The sequence below is a fragment of the Balaenoptera ricei genome, chromosome 9 (genome assembly GCF_028023285.1).
Source record: "Balaenoptera ricei isolate mBalRic1 chromosome 9, mBalRic1.hap2, whole genome shotgun sequence".
Classification (NCBI taxonomy): Eukaryota; Metazoa; Chordata; class Mammalia; order Artiodactyla; family Balaenopteridae; genus Balaenoptera; species Balaenoptera ricei.
Window position 1 is genome coordinate 47,346,456 of NC_082647.1, and position 24,397 is coordinate 47,370,852.

General features: G+C 38.5%; 1 protein-coding gene across 2 annotated transcripts in view; it reads right to left on the reverse strand.

The window, feature by feature from the left end:
* Positions 1 to 3,330: 3,330 nt before the first annotated feature.
* The window catches only part of PLEKHA8 (pleckstrin homology domain containing A8), a 93,405-nt gene continuing 72,338 nt past the window's right edge, over positions 3,331 to 24,397 (reverse strand). For both annotated transcript variants that reach the window (XM_059933672.1, XM_059933671.1), the window contains 7 exons: positions 22,788 to 22,947; positions 22,296 to 22,381; positions 19,047 to 19,105; positions 18,532 to 18,662; positions 17,809 to 17,879; positions 8,965 to 9,026; positions 3,331 to 3,582 (listed from right to left, as the gene is read on the reverse strand). In XM_059933672.1, coding sequence (XP_059789655.1) covers positions 3,385 to 3,582; positions 8,965 to 9,026; positions 17,809 to 17,879; positions 18,532 to 18,662; positions 19,047 to 19,105; positions 22,296 to 22,381; positions 22,788 to 22,947 — 767 coding nt within the window. In that variant the 3' untranslated portion in view covers positions 3,331 to 3,384. The remainder of the gene's footprint in view (positions 3,583 to 8,964; positions 9,027 to 17,808; positions 17,880 to 18,531; positions 18,663 to 19,046; positions 19,106 to 22,295; positions 22,382 to 22,787; positions 22,948 to 24,397) is intronic.

The window sequence follows — 24,397 nt, forward strand, 5'->3', positions numbered from 1 at the left end:
CAGAACAGCTAAGAAAGGGGATGGATTTGGTGCTCTGATGGGGGCACTGTTCGCAATCATTAGTAACAGAAGAGGAGAGAGAAGCAGCAGGGCTGAACTATGGAGTTCAGATACCCCTCAGCATGGAATATGACATTTGGGGAGGATTTATGTTCAGAATGACATGCAAATAATGATGACAAGGCACCTGAAGCCACTACTTAACACAGCCTAACAAACGCTGCCTTTCAAAGTCAATTCCCTGGGGACTGATGTGCTCAACATTCCAAGAGCCCCACTTCTAGAACTAACTACCTGAGGAGCTGGATCAAGAGGTGATGAGAAAATCATCTCTACCTCATAGTCACAAGTTGGTTCTTCCCCAAAAGGTATCCCTCTAACTTAACATTTTTGTCAAGATTAGCTATAATGAATCAAATCTGCTTTCAAGCACAAAAAAAATTTGCCATCATTGAAAGGATTTTGTTCAGTTAGACAAATATACATTAATCCCTCCTAAGTGTAAGGGCTGGCTTCTGCTGTGGGGAGAAGTGCAGACATGATGAAATTATGTGTATGGAAGTGCCTTATAAGAGGTCGTCCAAATGCTACTTATTAGCTTCTAATGATACTTAGAAGACACATTACCTTTTCTTTTCCTTCAGGATCTCTCTAAAGGTTACTCTAGAAAGGGAATCCTAAAAACGTTTGAGCAACCAACAAACATACTAGCGTTTTCCCATCTCCTCTCATTGTCAGAGAAAGAAAGCTTAGAGGTCCCAGGAATCTTAGAGGATGATGGAGAGAAAGCCTTATCTTTTCTCTTTGTCCTCGTCTTAGATAGTAAATGCCAATTAGCACACATTATGCCTTTAAATAAAATGGAGAAGCAAATACTGCAGGTTCAGGAGGAAGCTCTGACTGTGCCAAGCGTCAGGTCAAGTTGAATTTGTCATCTAATATGAAGTTCAATTCCCAGAGCTTTACGCATCTTAGGTAAACTTAGCATGCTCCAGTGAGGAAAATACCTATCAAAAAACATTACCCCCTTTCTGTAGGGTTGGAAAAGTGTTGAGTAGGTAATGCAACTTATTCAAGTTAGTCAAGTTACTCTGATCTGGGTTCTCAAAGATCCCGGATAATATGAAACCCTTCTTTCCCAGAAAACTGGGTCATATACACCAAGGCAGTACCTATAGAAACGCGAAATGGCCATGCTGAGCAGCTTTCTTTTTGTGTGTATTCAAAGCCTCGGTGGAAAATCTGAGGTATTTTCAGTGTGCCCACCTCTCTCCCAGAGACCACACCAGATCTCCTGAGGTGACGAGGAGCACCAGCATTTGCTCTGAACGGTCATGCTTCACAACACTTACAATCTCCTGGTAGCATCCCCACCCAATGGCGCAATGTCTAATGTGCATTCATTCAAGGAAAAGCAAAGGCTGGTGGCTTTTTCTTTTTCCCTTTTAGGAGGCTCCGTAAGGGCAGGAAGTCTAAATTATCCCCTAGTCCTGCCATCATGTTCACACTAGCCAGAGATGGAGGTCCGCACTAATTACTCGTGGGAATGGGAGAAGACAACACACACATCTTAGCAGCTGCTAACAGCAAGCGCTAAGATACAAAAGAATCAACATCACTTTAGCACCCTTTTTCTCCCTAGCCTTAAAATATTTGATGTTGTTTTTCTAAAGTTTAAGCATTTTCCAGAAGTCCTTACTGAGCACACAGTATCTGCTTCGTTAATTTGAGCTACACAAATGCCCATTTGTTTAAACACAGACAAAAAAAATCAATACCCCTCCGTACATTAACCTCTCATCTAAGGAGAGAGTTCTCTTTACCCTCGGGACAGCATCACCTGTGCCCCTCAAAGGAACTCACCTTCTACCTGGGGAACTTCCCTTCCAGCTACTTTAAGCGAGTAGCCCCTGACAGGGAAGGCACCCATGGCCTCTCCCCCCACCCCCCGCTTGGCAGCCTGGCCTGCTGAGAGACTGGGGCCACAGTCCTGGCGTCACACTCTTCAGGAGAACGCCTACACAAGGTTGTTTTGTGAAAGGCTTAAATCCCACCTTTAAACTGTGACACAGTCCCAGAGCTTTTAAGATAGATAAGCAGCTGCATTTAGCTTACTCTGCACCATTGGTGATAAAGCCAAGATTGATCAGAGAGCACATTCAGAACCGTGGTCCCTGAAGGCCTGCTGGCTCAATTAAGAAACCTGCTGAGTAAACTTGCTCCACTTCTCACTCTCCCTTTAACTACTTCATTTCAACGATAGCCTCTTCCTCTTTGAAAAAAAGGACACATCATTTAGTTCATGCAGAAGACTGGGAATTCTGTAAACTAGAATTTAATCTCGTAGCTCTTCAACCCTGTGTGCACAAGAATAACTTGGAAAGTTTATTCAAATTCAAGGTTTATTATCCTGAGTCCCAATCCCACAATTCTGGTTCTTCAGGTCAAGGTAAGGCCTGGGAATTTGCTTTTCAAACAAGCACTCCATGTGATTTTGATGCAGAGGTGGTCCAGATCACACATGGAAATCACATGGTTCTTCTATTTAGTGGCTGTGTGACTGAGCAAATCCCTCGACCTTTAAACCTTCCTTTTGAAGTTTAATAATAATCCCTGAATGTCACGGTTTTGCTGTGATGTCCAACTGAGATGATGCCGAGAAAGCAGGCTGGCAAAGGGTGTGCACTGCACGGGGTCACCTCAGATGACCTGTCCCACCCCTCCCATACTGTCCTCCAGCTCGGGGCTAGGACACACCACTCATCTCTTCAGAGCCAGTCTCCTGGCCCATAAACAGGGATGGCACTGCTTGGTCACACCAACGCCCCGGACACGCTGACTACACAGGCTCTCCTGGCCCACAGAGCCACAGAGAAGAGGATTCTTTGCAGAACGTCTAGGAATAGCGAACTCTACATTTCAATAGCTTCAACAAAGGGGCTGAGCTCCCTCTAAATTTTTAGTCTAATTCTAAATTGATTGAAACACTGGCTATGAGTTACAGTCCTTGATAAAGAAATTGCTCAATTTCAGCTTGGGTTTGGGTGGCCCATTAAAACTAAAAGCAAAACACAATACTAACAAATTCATTCGTCAAATCTGCTCTTATAACTCGCCGTTCACGTCTGTGTAACAGCTATGACTTGGTTTCCAGGAGGCCCTTTGAACTGAATATATAGCACCTTGATTTTTAAACAAACACACAAAACATATATGCATTTTAAAAATTATACATAAAAGCACTAGGCTTTGCCTCCTCCTCTCCATCCCCCCAAGTAAGGGACTGGAGAGGACTGAAGCTGCTGCTGGAAATTAAGCAGGGCAACGAAACACTTTAGCGAACTTTATTCCCTGAAGTTAGGAGGCGGCGCTGCCCTGCAGACATCATACCACCTCGTCAGACTCCAGTCCGTGGACCTCATATAAAGTGTCCAGTATCGCCAGCTGCTTTTCCATGGCGGGGAGGTAAAGGCTGAGGTCCCTCTGCATCCCAACACTGAAAGCTGCTTTCTGGTGGTCGCCTTCCTTAATGGTTAATGCAGCCACAAAATCTTCATAGGATGGAGCTGCCCTCAGAGCTAACTGCAAAAGAATTGCCCATGAGAAGCTGCACCACGGCTTGCTCTCTTGCACATTATACTCATGCACAAGCGCATGCGTGCACACACATTCACACACATACAGAGCTGAGGGGAGCAAGAGTGAAAAAAAAAAGGCATACACCCTTTCAGTTCATGGACTCTAAAATTATGTTTCAAGCACCAAATCACTTTAAGGCTAGAAGAAGCAAGTATGTTCTTGGGCCATCTTGAGGATGCATAATCCCATCAAGTCAGGGAATGCTGAGAGAAAAACAGTTTGAGGAAAGCTCCTTTCTCATTCACAGTGATCCAGCCTCTTCCGGTTGAGTGCTCAGGTTGACCTGCACGCATGCTGCTACCATAGTCTTTGTCGGCACATGGCCAGCCTGGCAGGGCGTCTCACCATCCTATTTGTATCTCATCTCCACGTACTTTCTTTGCATGTCTCCTATTTCCCCCTACATGGATATTTCCTTTGTAGTCTTGAATATTTTCTAAAAAGGAAGGGGGTTAACATTTGTTGTCTGCTTGTACACTGACGCTTTAACGTATTTTATCCCAGTTAATCTTTGTAAGAACCCTGTACAATTTACATTCCTATTTGACAGATAGACATCACACAGCTAGTGAGCGCCAGGGCCAGGATCTGAACTTAGAATCGTCTCTATGCTTTTTCAACTACACCTCCAACCACACTGCTTCCCTGATGTAAGATTTCCTAAGCTCCTTATAGCTCCCCTCCCTTTGCAGGCCAACTGTTCCCTAAGCTTGCTAAAATCTGCTATCTGGCACCTACTGGTTTGGCTCTGCTGAGTTCTCTGGAGACTTTTTGGAATCTTGAATAATCATTCTGCAGTTGCTTTCTTGAGCTTCCTTATATTTAAAGTCTTTTGAGAATCAACCCTCTCCTTTTTTGCAACTGAAAGTGACTGGCATTATGCAGTGGTTAAAGCACAGGTGTGGGTGAGGAGACCTGGACTTGAATCCCCAATCTTTTACATATTATCTTGAGGAATTTAAGTAAGGTGATTAAACTCCTAGAACCTCAGTTTCCTCATCTATAGAAGATGACTGATAGCACTTTCCTTATTTGAGGGATTAATGGGACATGTAGGATGTGTTTATTCCACTGCCTGGCACATAATAAATACTCAAATAATGATAGGGGTACAGGGAGAGCAGAGAATGAAGGGAAGGCAACCGTCCAAAAATATAATGTGAGAAAATCTCCCAGAATTGAAGGATATGAGTCTCCAGATTTAAACACCTATCCAAGTGCTCAGCAGAATGAATGATAAAGACCAAAAGGAGAACACGGTGAAATTTTAGAATGTGGGCACAAAGAACAGATCCTAAAAGCATCTAGAAGGAGGTGAGGAACAGTTTATACAGAGTAGCACATTAGATTTTACAATAGTAACATTGGAAGCTGGAGGACATCGGAGGAATGTCTTCAAAGTACTGAGAGAAAATTACTATTAACTTAGAATTCTAAACCAGCCAAAGCAACACTCTAGGAAAAAGGGGCAGAATAAAGATAGTTTCAGGAACTCAAAAATTTAGCTCCCTTGTACCCTTTCTTAGGAAGCTACTAGAGTTTGCATACCATCAAAAAAAGGGGTTGGAACAAGAAATAGGAAGTCATAGGACTTGGGAAATGGAATTAGGATGAGGTGGGGATGCCTTATAAGAAAACCTGTGAAGAAAAGTCCTAGGGCAATAGCAGTACGACAATTTAGACTGGAAGAAGAGTTTAGAAAGTTCTGGAAGGGCACACTCCAAGAAAAAAAAAATACAGATAATCTGATACATTCGTGAGTTCAGAATGATGGTGATCTGAGAAATCCAATGGTACAGGGAAAAATGTAAAACTCATGTAAGAAAGAATGAAAAAAGTCATAGAATTTTGGCTCATCATCATCATGTTACCTTGTGATATAATTATATAGGGAAGGTGGAGGCACGGGAGGTGAGGTAGTGACAGTAAGGTCTAAGAGAGCTAATTTCTAATCTATAACAGAAATCAACAGTAATTAAAATTGATAAGGCCACAAAGAACAGTAAATAGTTTTAGAATTATGGAGGTATTGGAAGAAATGGTCAAAGCAGTTGAAAGTGGCAGCCTCTTTTAGTGAGTCTGAGAAGTATGGAACAAACTGCTATTTTTTGTTATAACCTTTTTGGACTCTGTGATAAAAAACAAAACAAAACTCTATGTACATATATTTAAGTAAAATAAAAAATTTTTAAAGTTTCTCCAGAGTGGAACCCAGGACTACAGATTTCTCAAAGGCTCCTAGTGGACTGTGGTGCAGCCGGGTCTATTTGGGAAACAATGACAGAACTCAACTGAAGATGAAGCCAAAACAGGGAGCCACAGAAAGAGGCAGAGCCTAGACTGGGCATCAGTTCCACAGACAGTAACTGTCTGAAGATAAACGTTCACTATTTGTCTGGTAAATGAGTCAAATTCCTTGAGCATAAAAGCCATTTCCCTGAGCAACCAGGATTAGTTAAATGAATCTGCCCCTGATAATTTTAATTAGCACATTAGAAAACTCAATAAACTTTCCAAAGTAGGGATGACTTAGAGAATAACAGGAGAGAGACTGAAAGGTAGCTCCTCTACTGATAAGGCTGTTGCCAAATGCTCAACATAATCTATTTTCTTAAAAACCAGCAACTTTAAAAACTATTGGCAATAATATCAAGTCTTCAAAATGTTCTTACTCTATAACTTTGGGTGTATTACCTCACCTCTATGTGTTTCAGGTTTCTTTGTCTATGAGCAGGGAAAATAAGAGAACCTACCTTAGAGTTATGAGATTAATAACTTTATGTAAGTGAAGCACTTAAAACAACATCTAGTGCATGGTAAGTGCTCCAATTCTAAGTTGTGGCTGTAGTTTCTCGGTATTAGACAGAGCAATTCTACTTCTAGGAACCTATTTTGAGGAAATAACAGTTTTAGTCAAAAATGCATAAAAACATGCATAAAAAATGCATAAAATGCTGTTCTGTCTGTAAAAACAAACTTAGAAGCAGCTGAAATTTCCAACACAGAGATTTGGGCAAATAAATTATGGTACCTCCATACTCGGGAAATATTATGCAGTCCCTAAAAATAAGTGGGGAAGACTATGGCTAACACTGCTGTTGGATACACAGCAAACTTGTTCCAAGAGTAAATTCTAAGAGTTCCCATCACAAGGAGAAAAATATTTTCCTTTCTTTTTTTTAAATTGTATCTATATGAGAAGATGGATGTTAGCTGAAGCTATTGTGGTAATCATTTCACAATACATGTAAATCAAACCATCATGCTGTGCACCTTAAACATACAGTACTGTATGTCAATTATTTCTCAATAAAACTAGAAAATATAAAAAATTAAAAAGTGGAGAAGAAGAATACAAAATTATACAACCAGCTAAATGTCAAAAAAATTTATATGCATATACAGAGTAGGTATACAAAATAAAGATAATTATACACATAAAATAAACATGTAAATATAAAAATATAAGTATAAGTAGACATTTATATAAATATATGAAATGAAATAGAACAATATTGAAAAGAATATGTAAAAATATATGAAAATAAGAGCTAAGAAGGTAAAACACAAAAATGTTAAAAATCCCTGTTATAGAGTGGTGAGATTATGGACAATTTTAATTTTTCCCCTTTCTATTCTTCCATAATTAAAAAAAAATTTTTTTTACAATGAGTCTAAATTACTATATATTGGGAAAAATCCTGTAAGTTAAAATGTTCTTTTAAAGACTCATGCTTATGATAAATTTTGTGCTATAGCTTCATTCTTGTTGGCAACATCTCAGATCATCAATAATATTTCAGGATTAAACTCTGCCCTCTATACTGAAAAAAAAAAAAAAACCCAAACCACATTTATGTTTCTTATAAACGGTGCAGCTCAGTGCTTTTATGCTTTGTCACCTCACCAAGGGAACTCAGGTGTCAGGCACCTGCAGGCAATCACAGTATTTACTCAGGGAGACTGATGAATGCAGCAGCATCCTTTGCCTAATTTCTCACTCGCAGTTTCTCAGTTATTCTGTCTTCACTGTGGAGAGCTGTGATGGGTGGGATGAGCACCGGCCTTGGAGACAGCAGGTCTGGGTTTAGCCCTGGACTCTGCCACTGCCTCACTCTGGGACGGGAACAAACAGTTCCGAACTTGTAAAATACTGGGAGTTAATCCTGAGGATTACCAAAGATAATGAACACAGAAGTACCTGGCACAGTGCCTGATACACAGTAAGTGTCCAACAGCCAAATGGTAACTATTATTATGTTATTAAACATGCACTGAAGGTAAGTGTGAGCAGTCTGTGGCTGCAACTGGTCTGGCTCCTATTCCAATGAACAGCAGGACATAGAGCTAGTCATCTCTATGCTTTCAAAAATGTTTCATTTTCACTAAAATTTGATTTCTTCCACGGTAAATTCTTCCCATTTTCTTTACCTGCCTCCTAGTAAATCATGACCTGAACAGTTCTTACCTTAGGCAAATGATGTCTCCCATGCTTTAAATTAGTAAAAGACCATCATCTGCAAGGCTATTTTTAATCCCCCGACCTTCCAAACAACACTCATATTCTATGACATTTCCTACTGTACCACTACATGAGACTCCGCCTTTTCATGGCCGCACCTGACTAAGGCTGACCTCTCCCCAGATGGGAGAATAACAGAGTATTACTGCTGACATAAAGGGGCCATCTTCTCCTTCTATTTTACAAAGCAGGCTAAGTGATTTGTCCAGGGGACTATGATCCTCAGGTGCGTGTTCTTCCTAGGTCATGCAAGGAAGGAAGGAGCGGTAGCTAACAGGAGCCAAAACATATGAATACAAACACCTCCATAAAGAAAATAACTGGGTAAGAAGAGATATCTACTCCTAGCCACTGGCAACCCAGGTCAGTTAATATTCAAGACAAAATTCAATTTAGGGGGAAAAAAACTGACTAAAATCTGAGAATTAACAGGATTGACTTTAACAGGCAGCAGAGGGAGCTATGGGCTTGAAACCACCACTGGTTTCCCCTCAATGGTGAGCATTTGACAGCTTCCTGCTTATCTCTACACTGACACTCTTTACTACCGCATCAGAAGGCAACCAGTTTTGAGACAAATCTTCTCAGGGTCACTGGAACTAGATAAGGTGAAGCACATTCTAATAGTCTTTTCTTACTTTTTATTGCCAACATTTCCACACAACAAAGACCTATAGACTTAAATGAAATAAGCAATATTTTGTTCTTATTCTCAAAAACAAACAGAAACACCACACACACAAAGCAAAACAAAACACCTTGCTGTGACCATCAGAACATTAGGAGGCAGAAGGATTACTTACCGCAAAAACCCCTCGAACTACCCAGCCATGGTGTTGCCGTAATGTTTTACCATATGCATTATCTTGAAAAGAAGAAAAACTCCATGAGGAACAATTTCATCAGAATTTGATGTGCTATTTGTATCATGTCCTTTCTAATGTATGTAGTAGCACATTCCTATTGGTATTAGAAACTGATAAAAAAAGCTGAATTATGAGATTATGTACCCCAAAAGTCTTGAGTAGGAAAAAAGCCTACAGAGATTTTTTTTTAAAGAAAAATTGGTATTTCCACTCTTACCCTGTGTCATATCTGAACTTCAGCTTATTATCATGGTTGGAAAATTCAATACATAGAAGGAAGTAAAGAGGGAGGAAAAGATATTGTAATATAGAGACCAAATACAATTTAAAATACACTATAAAGATATAAAAATGCAGTTCTTTGAAATGTTGTGTGATCCTGAGCCAGTCCCTTAGCTGATCTCTCTAACCATCTGTTTCCCCCTCTGTAAAGTGACCTCCAAGGTTCTCTTCAATTCTAACATTCTATTCTGGGATGTCAAATGCTTGTCCTAGATGTCCCTATGACCCTGGATATACAGTTTAAAAGCTAGAAACCTTTAAAACTATTACGGAAAGAACAGCTTGAAGTTATTAAGGTAGATATAAAGTAATTGCTGAGGCCTATTGATAGAAGTCATTCACACTCTAGACTTTAAAGATAAAAACCTATTATTTTTGTCCCAATGAGTTTTTTAAAAGGAGATTTAAAAACTGCTATATAATAATTTTAATTACCCCCCAAAAATCTCAAGAACAAGATGACTGCATTTTATGCAAGGGATGTGTTCCTGAAGGCTTTGAATAATTCAATATATGCAAAATTCAAAACTGATTTTTCCACAGGAATAAATGCGCTCTCAGAAGGGCACAGCTCTACCTCACCACAGTGCATTTTTATTTCAATGCTCCATTTTATTTTGTCAGCATCATCTCCAGTGGTCTACAGAGCCCTCAACTCCTAAATTACAGCACAGAGTATCATGGGGGTTGTTTGACCTTCTTTATCATGTTTTACCACATCTAAATTTTATTCCAAATTTATTTATTTTCATGGGCTAGTTTCAACACTAGTACAAGCACCACCATCAACCATTTAATCAATGCTTGGGCGACACTGTAATAGGATATAATGACATTTTAAATTATAACAAGAGCAGATGTTAAAATAACAAAAAAAAGACACCAAAACCACAACCACAAGCTCCTATGCAGTAAAAAGCAGTGCGGTTCACAGAATACTGCCAAAGAACATCAGGTATCTGCATTTTACTGGGCAAAACAGCACTGCCATGTGGCTGTAGCTTGAACACAGTTTACTATTTATTCAAGCTCTCTAGCTTTGAAATGATGTAATTCTTGTCAATTTCTATTTTTAAAATTTGGGTGAGGCTTTATTAATACTTTTAGCATACCACGTATCAATTTTACATAATTCAGGTTTGCATAAAATACATTATATTTTGTATAAAAGAAGACTGTACGTCTGAATTCTAACAGCAGATTTTGCTGGCTATCTAAAGTTTTAGGAATGGGTTGAAATGCCAGCATCCAGTGTGGTGAAGCCAAAGCAAAAATGATAAAAATCAATAAATTCAAGTGCAGAAAGGACTCTTAGAAATAGCCTAAAGGAGAACTCAATATTAAATTCAATCTTTTTCTTAGGAGAACAGTCTGTAGGCTAGGACAGTGTCAAAGATACAAGTCTTCAATGTAAGCCACACTTAAAACCTATCTGATTCTCTAAGGGGACAGATGTTTTCAGGGACATTTTGGATGGTATCTAAGACCTTAGCAAAGAAAGGGTTGCTAGCACACAAAGCATATAGGTGCAGACGGGCAGGAAATACTAGGCACAGCCTCTGTGGTAAATCAGCAAGACAGTCAACTTTCTTCTAACCGTCTAAGGAGCCATCTGGGCTGGTAAGAAGGTGTACAGGTCCATGGAAAACATCCTGAGATGAGTCACAGAGGTATACTGGGAACACTTTCTTTCTTGTGATCCTAATCCATGTAAGGTATTAAATGCCATTAAAAATCAGTAGATGAAATTTAGTGCCATTACAATCTGCTCGTAGACATCTGTGATGGAACAGCTGCTCCATTCAACAAGAATTTAGTGCGAGTCTACCACTGCCCCTTACTAAGTGCAAGGCAGCAGGGATCACTGGGTGATTTAAACTCAGTCCCTTGCCCTCAGGAAGTTCATGGATTTATAAGAGAGCCAGCCTTTAACAAATCATTGCTATGCAAATTGCCAACTGCTATAACAGAGATCTCTATCCAGTGCTACAGGAAAAGAAAGAGAGATGAATCCAGCCTGGGAGCAAGTGGACAGAAAGAATTCTCCAAAGGAGTCTCAAAGGCTGGGTAGGGCAGACAGTAGGGTGGCACCTGGGGCTGCAGACAGAGAAAGCTACATGGAGTTGTGAGAGATGGTGGCATGAAGGGGGAACAGTCCACTACGGCTGCAGATCACTGGGGCTGGGGCCAAACTGTGAGGACCTTTTTTATGCCGTGTCAAGGATTCTGAACTTCCCGCCTGAGGCACAGTCGTAGTTTAAAATAACACTTACTGCTTTTTTTCTGATTTCACAAATAATACATGCTCATTGTTAAAAATATGGAAAATGCAAAAAGGGAAGAACTAAAGAAACCTATAATCATGCCTCCCAGAGGTAACCACAGAGGGCATTCTGGAGGTATATTCTCTTAAGTCTTTTTTCCTATACAGATAGTATTATTTTCTTCCACTAACAGTCATGATCATTCTGATTTGGAATTGTGGTAGGGAAGTAAAAGGAGATGAGTATTTCTTTACGGTATGCAGCAAACGCAGCTGACCGCTGTCCTGGTCCCTGAGCCTTCGGCTCCAGAGTTCATCTGGCAGACAAACTGCCTGCTTATAAGGGCTCTGGGTCCAGTGCTACTCCAACCTCAGGGACCTTATACCTTTCCTACACTTTGCCTGTGAAGTCAACCACTCAGAAAAGCCCAGAAACCCTTCTCCATGCTCCCTTCTATGGGACAGCAAGAAAACAAGGATGCTGTGAGTCCAAGTAAGAGGGGCAGCCTGGTCTAAGGAAGAGAGAGTGTTTGTACAGCACCACGATCTGTGTCTCCCCCCAGCCCTTCTAGAGAAGGCAGTTGTTCCTTGCTGTGCCTGCATCTTGCCAGAGAAGAGACCCACTGGGCAAAATGTGGGCCAAGTAAGTCTAATGGGAGAAGAGGGAGGCAGAGAATTTAGGCTAGGTCCTGACCCAGGCCTAGGAAGACCACCTCTGCAATTGAAAACCAACAAATAAAATAAAACTCATAAAAGAAAAAGACTTGCCCCAAGTCTTTAGCTGACTTCTAGGGCTGCAAATATCCCTGCCATGTGAGGCTGCATTAAATTAGGATGAAGTCTAAGCATTGACCTATTTTGGTTACCTAGAGAAGATTAGATAATGAAATACATTAATCTTCACTATAATACCCATTCATTATCATAATGCATGTTCTATAATCTGGAAGTATTTTTGGCCTCTGAAAGACATAAATGATTCCCTTCTCCCAGTTCTCTGAAATGTGTCAGTTCCTTAGAAACTGAGTCAAAATTTCTAAGTAGGAAGCGTTGACAATCACCTTGCCCAATTCTCTTCCTCTTACAGATGAAAATACAGAAGACCCAGAGAGATAGTTACCTGCCCAAGGTCACAAAGCTAAAAGCAATGAGAACTTGGGGCATTCTTGTCACATTAAACCATTTTGACAAAACTAATGTTTATTCTCTGTGATAAAACAAAATAATGAAAATGAAAAATGTGCCTTTTCCCAGCCATATCTTGAAAAAATTGGAACCTTATTCTATTTATAAAAATGCAGATTTGATTTCTTTAATGGTTAGTCAAAAACTTTCCATGAGGTATTTAGATATTATGCCTCAACCTATCATAGCATCTGAACAAGAACTACCTTCCCATTACTGTTGGTGGATAGCTATTCTGTCCAGGAACAGAATATATGAGAGTGTTTCTCTATTGTAAATCTATAATTGGTGAGAATTCGCAAAGTTACTTTGGGTTGTAGAGAGGGCAAAGGAGAAATGCAAATCTAAGCTTTAGGAGACAGCTTGAGAAGTAGACAAGCAAAGCCAGAAAAGGTGAAATCAATCATTCACTGAGCTCAGGAAGTGACAATCATCTCAGTTCTGCAAATGAGCTAAACTAGGAAGTCCTTAGGCAAGAATCACGAACAAAGAAAGGTTTGAAAGTGAATAAGCAGTGAATAAATGTGAAAATACCGAGAGAAAAAGGAAGAATGTGTATAACGTGGCACCATGTACATGAGTTTAAAACATGCAATACATTACTAGACACTGTTTGTGGACACATAAATATAGAGTAAAAGTATAAAAACATTCATTATATAATGATAAACTACAAATTCTGGATGAAGATCTTCTCTGGAAGTAATGGGGTCATGAGGTAGTAGATGGTATTGTATTTACATATTTGGTCAAATGATAAATATTTGATATAATTCAAAAAACCTACTACTAGGAAAGTACCCCCAAATTCTTTACAGTGACTAAGCTTTGGGCAAAATGAATTGTATGGAGAAAAGCCAACTCAATAACCCGTTGACAGAGATGGAACAAGTACCCAGAGATATCCTTTGTTACCTTCAGGCACCATCGAGATGGAAACTTGTACTGTAAGCCAATTCTGCCATTAGAAGCACATGCTGTTAATAGTTCTGGAAAGGGCATGACTTGATTCACATTCCCCGATACTTTCAGAATAATTAGTCAAGTTATGATTTGATGTCAAATATCTGATTATGAGTTCTAACTTCATCTCTCTCATATAGCTCTCCTTGTTTGTGAAAGCCTTTCATATTAAATGCATAAGTAGCCTCCTCTACATTTTTTTTCTCCTATTCTGTGCTAGAGATCTTGGTTAGGTTAATGTTTACCCGACATTTATGGAATCATTCAGATGTGAGGGATGTGGCAATATGCTATCCTACTGAGGGAATAGTGCAGAACACATAATATTTAGTACAATGGTGCATGAAATGGCAGAGCAACTTTTCTTCCTTTCACTTACAAAGATGCTTTCCAAAGCCTCTTCTTGATGTGGCATCTGTGAATGGAGGGGCTCAGCTACAGGGTGGACCATTAAACACATTTGCCTTGTGTACCCAACTCTTTCCTTAGAGTGATCTCTAGAGAATGCCAGAGGACACTAGAGTTCAGAGCAGCTCTTGGCATGAGACCACCCAAAATATTCCACTCTGATCATCATTATGGGGAATTCAAGTGATGGCTCAAATGCAAAAGGGGGCAGTGTAAAGCCCAAGGCCTCCTTCCAATTGCTGACAACTCATTCTAGGTCACAGAACTGCAGCAATACAATGACTATACATGCATTTTCCAGAGAGTTAATAGATGTCAAGGCTTCCATTGTGTCATTTAGGACTGTTACATATCATCTCCCATTTTCAAAGCCACTAAGACTATCCAAAATTATGAGCAGTTACCTCAAAACCTTTCTTAAGCAGTGTTTTCAAATTTGGGAGTGTCATCCAAGGTTTATCCTTAATTTATCCCTACTAATTGTCTTGCTTTTCCTAGGTTAGGAAAAGTTTTCAGCGATTGGGTAACCAGCCAATTATCATGAAAAGGAGGCAAAAGTAACTGATGCTATGGGTAACTAATTTCAGTACTTTTATTCCTGCTTATTTAATAATTACTTAGATGCAGTCAAAATTCCCAAATAACCAAATGTAGCCTAGTGACAGGTGAGCTTCAACATCCCAGCTCGAGATGAACGGGTCTCAAACTTGAGCATGGATTAGAATCACTTGCATGACTTGTGAACACACGCATTGCTGGGTCCCACCTCGGGAGTTTCTGAGTCAGCAGGTGTCAGGTGGGACCCAGTAGTCTGCCTTTCTAATAAGTCTCCAGGTGATGAAGATGCTGCTGTCCTTGGACCACTTTGAGAACCACTGATCTAGATCTGAGACCCTAGGGAAAGTACTTATCCTCTCTAAACCTCAGTTTACTTGCTGTAAAAGGGGAGTACTCAGAAGATTAAATAAAATGTTTATGGAGAACCTAGTGTTATGCCAACACTGGGTGCTCTATAAATGGTAGCTGTTATTACAATAACTCAAATTCAATTTTATAATAAAAAATGCAAGCTAATTTGCCTATATGTGGCATATAAATTGCACATACCCACTCTTTTACTTACATACCCAAACTATCTCATTTCAGACAAGATATCAGTTCTGCTTATAAAGCCTGTGATTTCAAAATGAGAAAAAAGAAGTCAGCAATCCAGAAGAAATAGGCAACAAGCAGCCTATGGGTTCTGAATAGTTAATGTGTAAACATTTCTCATAAATCTCTGATTTGTTTGCACAGAACTTGTTGTGCCTGTGTTTAGAGGGAAGGGGACTGGTTAGGGGAGCTTTCTCTCTCCACACTGAACAGCAGCAGGAAACTAGGGATCCCTATAAGCAGAGATGATTTAAATCATGAAAACCTCTGAAATAATCCTGAGCATCAGGATGAAAATCTCAAATTTATGGTCCCTTTTCCTTTCCACTGAAAACAGTCCAGCGGGGAAGAAAGGGAAGGAAAAGCTGAGATTGGCTGTGATTATTTCAGTTTTGAAGCAGCATTTACCCTTCAAGTCTCCTCTCTCTTCATAAAGTCAACATCTCTAGGCCCAGCTTTCAAATCAAGTAAAAGATAGGGGAGGAAAGGGGGCAGAATTAGGGATGGGGGCAGGGCAGAAAGGGTATATCCTCAACTGTCTCTCCACCTCCAAGGGGCAAAGCTTTTCTTTTCACTTGCTGTGTCCGGTAAGCAGCTGCGTTCTCCTCCATCCCAGCTCCAGCAGAGGGGTAATGAGATTAGCATCCCCCACTTGCCCTCACACAGCCAGCCATCTGAAAGCAGTAGCATCCTGTGACATGTGGAGTCCACCACGCACACAGTGCTGAATCCCATATCTTCTGCATTTCCTGCAGGTGGTGGAGTCTTCCTCCCAGTGTGAAACTTCCATACTAAGAAGTCAGTCTGGAGAGAAATTTCAGGCTTGGCAACTGAGCTTGGTAACTTTCCATTTGTGATTTGGGACAAATAAGTCCCATTTTCTGGTAGGTTATCAACTTTTTACGTGTCATGATGATGAGAATATAAACAACAATAGAAGCTAACCTCTATTAAGTGCTTATTATGTACCAAATTTCTAATCTTTTCACATGCATAAACCTACTTAATCTTACAACAATCTTATTAGGGAAATCAAATCATCATTCCCATTTTACAGATGAGGAAATTGAGGCACAGAAAGGCTAAGTAAAAAAATTGCCTAAGGGCACAACACTATCCAGAAAGCCCATGATCTTAATCACTCCACAAAGTCATCAAGTTTGATAGATACTGGTTAGGGAGTCCTAATAGTCATGGTGAATATATTTTTAGTACTGAAATCAGGACACTTAGGGGAGGATATAACTGAGACAGTCCTGGAAACTCAAGGATGTATGAGAAACCCCAAAATGCAGGTAGCTCAGGGATGGTGGAGAAGACCTTCTGTGGGAGAAATGAGGACCTTAGAGCTGGGGATCCCAAAATGACCCTGCTTCAGATCCTTTGTGGTCTTAGTGTGTCTTTTAATCTTTCAGAATTTCAGTTACCTAACCTGTAAAAATGGATTGATGTGAGGACTAGGTTGTCTAAATTTTTTATACAGTGTTACAGAAATATCAGCTTTTATTGTTTCATGGCACATCAGCAAATTTCTATACAGGGAGGCCTGGGAAAATCACACAGGGGCAGGATCCCTCAAGACTCATGACCCAAAGGGAGGACTAACAAAAGGAAGAACTCACCCCGACACTGATAAAATGCTGTGTGAACACTGGCTCCTCCTCCCCAGCAGAAGCATCTAATTCATTCATTTCATTATTTATAATCATGACTGCCTAGAGCCTGACCATGTGCTTCTCTACATCATAATAATACAGGGCTTCAAAGTAATATGGAATCTCACTCCCACCTGCTCACCTCAGTGCCCATCCTGGAAGGATTTCCTAGAGACCAAGATTGAGAGTTTAGCCAGTCTGTTCGTAGCACTATGAGGATGCTTCCAAGTCTTCAATGTTTTCCAAAAGTGGTCCGATAGGTGCGTTGATCCATCCATCTATCCACCCACCCACCCACCCAATGTTTATTAAGTACCTACAATGTTCCAGTCACTGCATTAAGATGCTGGAGATAACGGACGATCTCCTTTGACCATGGCCTTCATCCGAGTCTCAACTACCACCACAAAAATGGGGCACGTAGGGTACTTGAGGAATACAAGATGATGACCAGCCCTTCATCTCACTTCAGAGCAAATTCCTAGGGTTGCCCACACCCTCCCTTTTATGGTCTCCAAAACTAGCTTCTCTCTGGATACGGATTTTAGAAAACTATACAGTTATCTCAAGATTCATTTAGGAAGAACTGACTTCTTAAAAATATTAGGTTTTCCTATTAAGATTAAAAGATGGCTCTCTATTAATTTAGCTCTTCTTTAAGATATACTGATTTTTAATAAGTTAGATCTAGATTACCAGGTCACTATCTCATGAGTTCTTTTTTAACAAAGCATATAAGAAACAAACAATTAATAATAATGAAATAGAAAAAAAACAAAATCAGATCTTGAAAAGCACACCCTATCTCCTCCTCCAGGGGTCTCCATTCCACATCTTATTCAATTGATCAACCAAAATGTAAATAACACTTACTCAGGGCTGTCTGGATGTCCTTTTCTCCATTTTTCACTTCTGTCAAAAATCCCTTCAAAAATTTGAGACCTCTAAAACAAAAAAGAGGAAGAAATATTATTTTCAAAGTTCATTTATGTTGAATGGGTATGAATAAATGGCAGACATCAGCTTCTTTTTCAGTAGTGTCTTGGGCATAGCAATAAACAAGTCAAGTCACATGGCAGCCCTTCCTAAGTTTCCTCCCTGTGACTTCCCTTTAGCTTGCTCTAGACGATTCTTATCTGAAATACCTACACAGTGGTTTTCAAAATGTGGTCCCAGGACCAGCAGCTTCAGCATCACCTGGGAACTGGTTAGAAATGCAAATTCTGGAGCTCCACTCCAGACTTACTGACTCAGAAATTGGGTTTTGGGTGGAGCAATCTGCGTTTTTTAATAAGCTCTCCAGGTGATTCTGATGCCATTACAGTTTGTGATCCACTGACTTAAAGACAAACCAATCAGCTTTACTGTCCTTTATGATTCCTATCTTATATATTCTATTAATATTAACAATGTTTATCACTAGCAAGACAGAGGCAAAAAAAAGTTGATATTCTATTCTTCAGGCCTTCTAGAAAAGGCTATACATGGGTTACAGCTTTCACTCAGAAGTAGCCTCTTTTGCATAACAATTTTTTTGGGGGGGTAACGTTTCAACTAAGCTGGATTTCAACTGCTGCCCCACCCCAGCTGCCTCACCTCTTCAGCCACAGGAGGGCTTCTGTAGCTGAGTTCCTAACCTGGGCTACATCGGCCTCCACTTCGTGCAGCACTATCTTCTGGAGTGTGGTAAACTCTTCTTTGTTGGTTATATACTTCTGATTTACTTTCTGCAGGAGAAGCAGGGAAATAACCTAAGTTAAAAGCGCTAAAGCTATCAAGCAAGTCAGTTTACTGTTGAGACATAAGTTTGTCAACCAGGCCTCTAAGAAATCAAAATGAATTAAGCCTCTCTTACCTTCTTCCTTATGCTTTCCAAGTAATCTGTTTTATTTGTTTGAGGATTCTTATTAGGCTTAAGCTAGAATTAAATAGTTTGAGGGTTTTAAAGTACTGTTTTTAAAGTATTTTTTCCTCTGAGAAAGGTTCTTACAGCTGGCCTACACTTTTCATCCCGAGTATAAAACTCAACAATCATTTGTTTCTGAATGAGATTTCATGCAACTACTCCCTCCAAATATACAGTCTCCACAGAGACAAGCCAGTATATTCACCTTAATATTTCCAACTAGATCCATTTTAACAGGAGCAAACACTGTAGGGCCAAGTTTGTCTAGAAGAAAAGATTGAAAACATCTTTGAAAAAGCAATTTTTTCAAGTGGAAAACATTTTTTATAGTAGCAATGAATTTAACAGGCCCCCCCCACCCCCCGCCAAACTTTTATTTTTTGCTTTTAAATCATTTTCTAAACATAAGCTTCAAAGGTCCCTGGCACACTGTCATTGCTTTTTTCTACTGCACTGCTCTGAAGTGAGTAACTATAATAAGGGCCTAAGGGCAGGTGAGGATAACCTTATAAGTTTAGAATGCGCACTGTAATCCTTAGGGCTGCACTGTCCAATACGGTAGCCAGTAGATGTGTGGCTACTGAGCTCTTGCAATGTACCTATTCCAAACTGAAATATGCCGTAAGTATAAATATATACCAGATTTCAAAGACTTAGTACCAAAAAAAGAATGCCAAATATCTCATTAATGATTCTTTTATATTGATTCCATGTTCAGATGATATATTGTATATACCAAGTTAGATAAAATACAATATTAAAATTAGTTTTATCTGTTTTGCTTTACAATTTTAATATGCCTACCAGAAAATTTTAAATTATATATGTAGTCTGAATATTTTTGTTGGATAAGAGCAACTAAAAAAAGTAACACAAAGGGGTATAGCCAAAAAGCCAAAAGAGAAAATATAATAAAATTCTAAAAAATACTCGACTCATCCAAAAGAAAGGCAGGAACAAAGATAGGTAGCTAAAAAGCTAAAAGAGGAAATAAAACAGAATACAAAAAATAATTGATTAACTGGGCAGAAATCAAGAAAGGAGTAAACAAGGAAGAACACATGAGACAAACAGACAATAAGTAGCAAGATGGTAGAAACAGACAGCAAGATAGCCGGCTTAAATTCATCCAAACAATGTAATTTATTACATTAAGTACAGGAAAAAAACATGATAATTTCAATAAACAAAGAAAATACATTTTATAAATTAACTCATTAATGATTGTAAAAAACAACTCAATATACAAGTCAATTGTATCTATATGCTATTAATAAAAAATTGGAAAATGAAATACTTTTCACAATAGCATAAAAAAACATAAAATTCTAAAATTTATTCCTAACAAAAGATGTGTAAGACCTTTACACGATACAAAACATTGTGAAAATAAAGAAGACCTAAGTAAATGAGAGATACAGCACATTCATGGATTAGAAGACTCAATGTTGTTTAAGATGTCAATTTCCTACTAATTGGTTCACAGATTCAATGTAATCCTAATCAAAATCCCAACAGGCTTTTTAATAGAAACTGAAAAGCTAAAATTTATATGGACATGCAAAGGACCTAGAATTGCCAAAACATCTTGAAAAAGAAGAACAAAACTGGAAGACTTACATTATCTGATTTCAAGCCTTACACAGTAATTAAGATACTGTAATACTACCATGAGGAAAAACAACAGATTGTTGAAACAAAAGAGAGTCCAGAAATAGACCCACACTTACAGGGTCAACTGGTTTTCAAAGCACTACCAAGGTAATATAAAAGGGAAAAAAGATGCTTTTTCAACAAATGGTTCTTGAATAACCAGATAAAGGAAAAAAAAAAAAAAGAAGGAATCTCAACCCTTACCTCACACCACATAAAAAACTGATTCCAAGATGGATCACACATGTAAACTTAAAATCAAAAATAAAAAGTGTAGAAGACAACACAGAAAACTATCTTCATGACCTTGGGGATAAGCAAAGATTTTTTAGGATACTGAAAGCACTAACTATAAAAGAAGAAAACATAGATAAATTGGATTTAATGAAAGTTAAAAACACTGCTCTTCAAAAGGAATCATTAAGAAAAGAAATGAACAAGTCATAGTCTGGGGGAAAATATTCATAATGAGTATGTCTACAATGAAACGTTATTCAGAACATACATAGAACTCTTTCAATTCAATAATAAAAAGAAAATTAACCAACTGTTAAAAATAGGTTAAAGATTTGAACAGACTTCACAATGGAAGAGATAGCAATGGTCGATAACCGTATGAAAAAGTGCTCAACATCATTAGTCATCAGAGAAATACAGATTAAAGCCACAAGATACCACCAAACACTCACAGAAATGGCTGAAACCAAAAATACTGACACCACCAAGTGCTAGTGAGGATGTGAAGCAACCAGTATACTCATATATTGCTATTGGAAGTATACAACGGCACAACCACTCTTTATGAAATTACATGTATAAACCCTATGAATCAGCAATTCCACCCCTAGGTATTTACTCAGAAATGAAAACATGTGCCCACAGACACAACAACGTTCAGAGCAATTTCACTTATAATAGCCCCAAACAAGAAACTACCCAAATGTTTATCAGTAGGAGAATGAATAAACAAACTGGGGTAGAGTCACTTAATAGAATACTATTAAGCAATAAAAAGCAATGAGCTACTAATACATGTAACAACAAAGGTGAAAACATTATATCAAGAGTATAATGCAAGAGGACGTAACATGATTCCATTTATATGAAACTTTAGAACACGCAAAACTAATCTATGGTGACAGAAATCAGTATGGTTGCCTTGGGCTGGGTGACAGGTTGTGGACTGACTGGCATAGGGAACATTCTGGGGTGATGAAAACATTCTCTGTCTTGATAGAGGTGTGGATTACATAGGTAGATGTATTTGTCAAAACTCACTGAATTATAACAGTTAAGTTCTATGCAAGATATACCTTGATTTAAAAAAGAGATACAGAGTTAAATGGATTATATAGCAAATTTCAACACATTAGCAATTCCTGGTACTACTGGCTCTATAAAAAGTAAATGTAATTTAAACTTAAATAAAGTTATATATATAATTTTTTTAATCTGAAAAAAGTTTTAGCTGGTAAAATGTTTTTTCATAGTATCAACAGATTTGAAGATCTGTTCCTCAACTACTTTCACTTTTGCTCTTATGTATGATTTCTAGAAAACAGAATTCCCTTTTTTCATTACACAACTCTAAGATCAATATTAATCATAATTAGAAATGAAATGGAAATATGTAATAATGCTTAAGGTCACACAGTTTTAACTATATGTGGCTAGTGATATGAAGAGGTAGATAAGAAGGGTCATCTCACTGTACACATAGTTCAGCATATTTCTACTACAAAATAACTGCAGTGAATCAGATCTAGAGACTATGAATTTAAGGCAAATCCAGCAATCTTACCTAATACTGGAACCACAGCATAACATGATGCTAAGAATGCTTCTGTGGGAATGCCACTGTCTTCCAGAAGTTCAATGTCACTAAAGCTAAACAATTTGGTGATACAGAGGAGGAAAGATTGAAAATACATTAGCATGCTCTGCAGTTCAGAGGCAGTCATGAAAACAGCTGCCCCTCTGTAGGTCAAATCATTTAGCTTCATCTCACAAATACGCCCCAGTGACTGTTCTTCTATTATAACACAGTCTAATAAAATCACTTTCCAAAGATAATCCACCAAAGCAAGCTAAAACTTGTTGACAGAGTATACTCTCACAATCCAATTCCTTCTTATCCACTGCTTCAGGCAAGGTGAACAGTAAAGCAGACGCTTGGTATGCCACATTCTCTATTCTGTTAGGATACGCCATCCCCTGAAAGGAACACCAAGATTGACTTTCCAGAAGGAAAGCTGGTATCCAACTGTCAGTGAGTTTAGAGAGTACAGAATACCTGGTGTTCATGGTACTAAAGAAAGTTGGGATGACTTCCTGGCCTTCTTCCCAGTGGGTTTCTGGAGAGCTGCTTGAGGATTGTGATTCAGACTGTGCCAAGTGGCTGTCATGATTTCCCAGGTTTTCCTCTCCATCTTCCTTTATCATTTCACTTTGGACTGTAAAGCAGGAGATACCTATTACTAACCTTTTATTTATGTATTATAAGGTTAATATATATATATTCATTGTTGAACATTTCTAACACAGAAAAGTATACAGAAAGAAAAATCAGTGAAATACTATACATACACACACAAACAAAACTGAGTTTAAATACATGTAGATTTTCATCTAGCCTGTTTTCACTGAACAGTATATCATGAATATTTTCATTATCATTCAATACTCTTCAAAACATGGTTTTAATGACCATGTAATATTGAATCATGTTTATGTGGAGGGCATTTACATGGTTTCTAAAATTTCAGTATTATAGAGTTGAACCTCATTATTAGTGTATTCTGTCTTTGCGGATTTGCCTACTTGCTGAAGTTTATTTGTAATACTAAAATCAACGCTCATGGCACTCTTGCAGTCATTTTGGATATGCGCAGAGTGGTGAAAAAATTTGAGTTATCTGACACGCATGTTCCCAGCTGAGGTCGAACAAGGTGACATTCTGCCTTCTTGTTTCACCTTTCATACTGTATGCAAATGTGTTTATTTAGTGCCATTTTTTTTTGCATTCTTGTGCATTTTGTTGTTGGTTTTGCTGTTTAAAAGGACCCCCAAGTGTAGTGCTGCCTAGTGTTCCTAAGCACAAGAAGGCTGTGATGTGCCTTATGGAAAAACACGTGTTATATAAGCTTATATAAGATAAGCTTTGTTCAGGCATGAGTTATAGTGCTGTTGGCTGTGGGTTCAATGTTAATGAGTCAACAATATATATAAACAAGGTATCTTTTTTTTTTTTTCCTTTAGGAGGAGGGACTCTTCTTTTTAATTTTTATTGGAATATAGTTGATTTACAATGTTGTGTTAGTTTCAGGTGTACAGCAAAGTGAATCAGTTATACATATACATATATCCACTCTTTTTTAGATTCTTTTCCCATAGAGGCCATTACAGAGTATTGAGTAGAGTCCCCTGTGCTATACAGTAGTTCCTTATTAGTTACCTATTTTATATATAGTAGTATGTATATGTCAATCCCAATCTTCCAATTTATCCCTCTCCCCAACAAAGCGTCTTTAAACAGAAACACACAAAACAATAATATGTTCTGATCAGTTGATGAAAATGTGAAAAGAGGCTTGCAGGAACCTAACCATGTATTTCCCCTAGGAGCAACGGTTCAGTATTTGCTAATTCAGTGTTTGCAGTGACTTTATAGAACAAAACTACCATGAGTAATGAGAATTAACTGTAATGTCATAAAGGACATCCCTGTCCATATATATTTGTCTTTAAATCTGACTATTCCCTGAGGACAAATTCCTAGAAAAAAATTATTGGGTCAAATAAATAATAGTACTGTTTTAATAGAAATTCTCCTGTCTATTATTTACTCAAGGGATAAGACTTCAGTGATGTATGGATTGCTTGCTGCAGGTTAACAGCTATGAA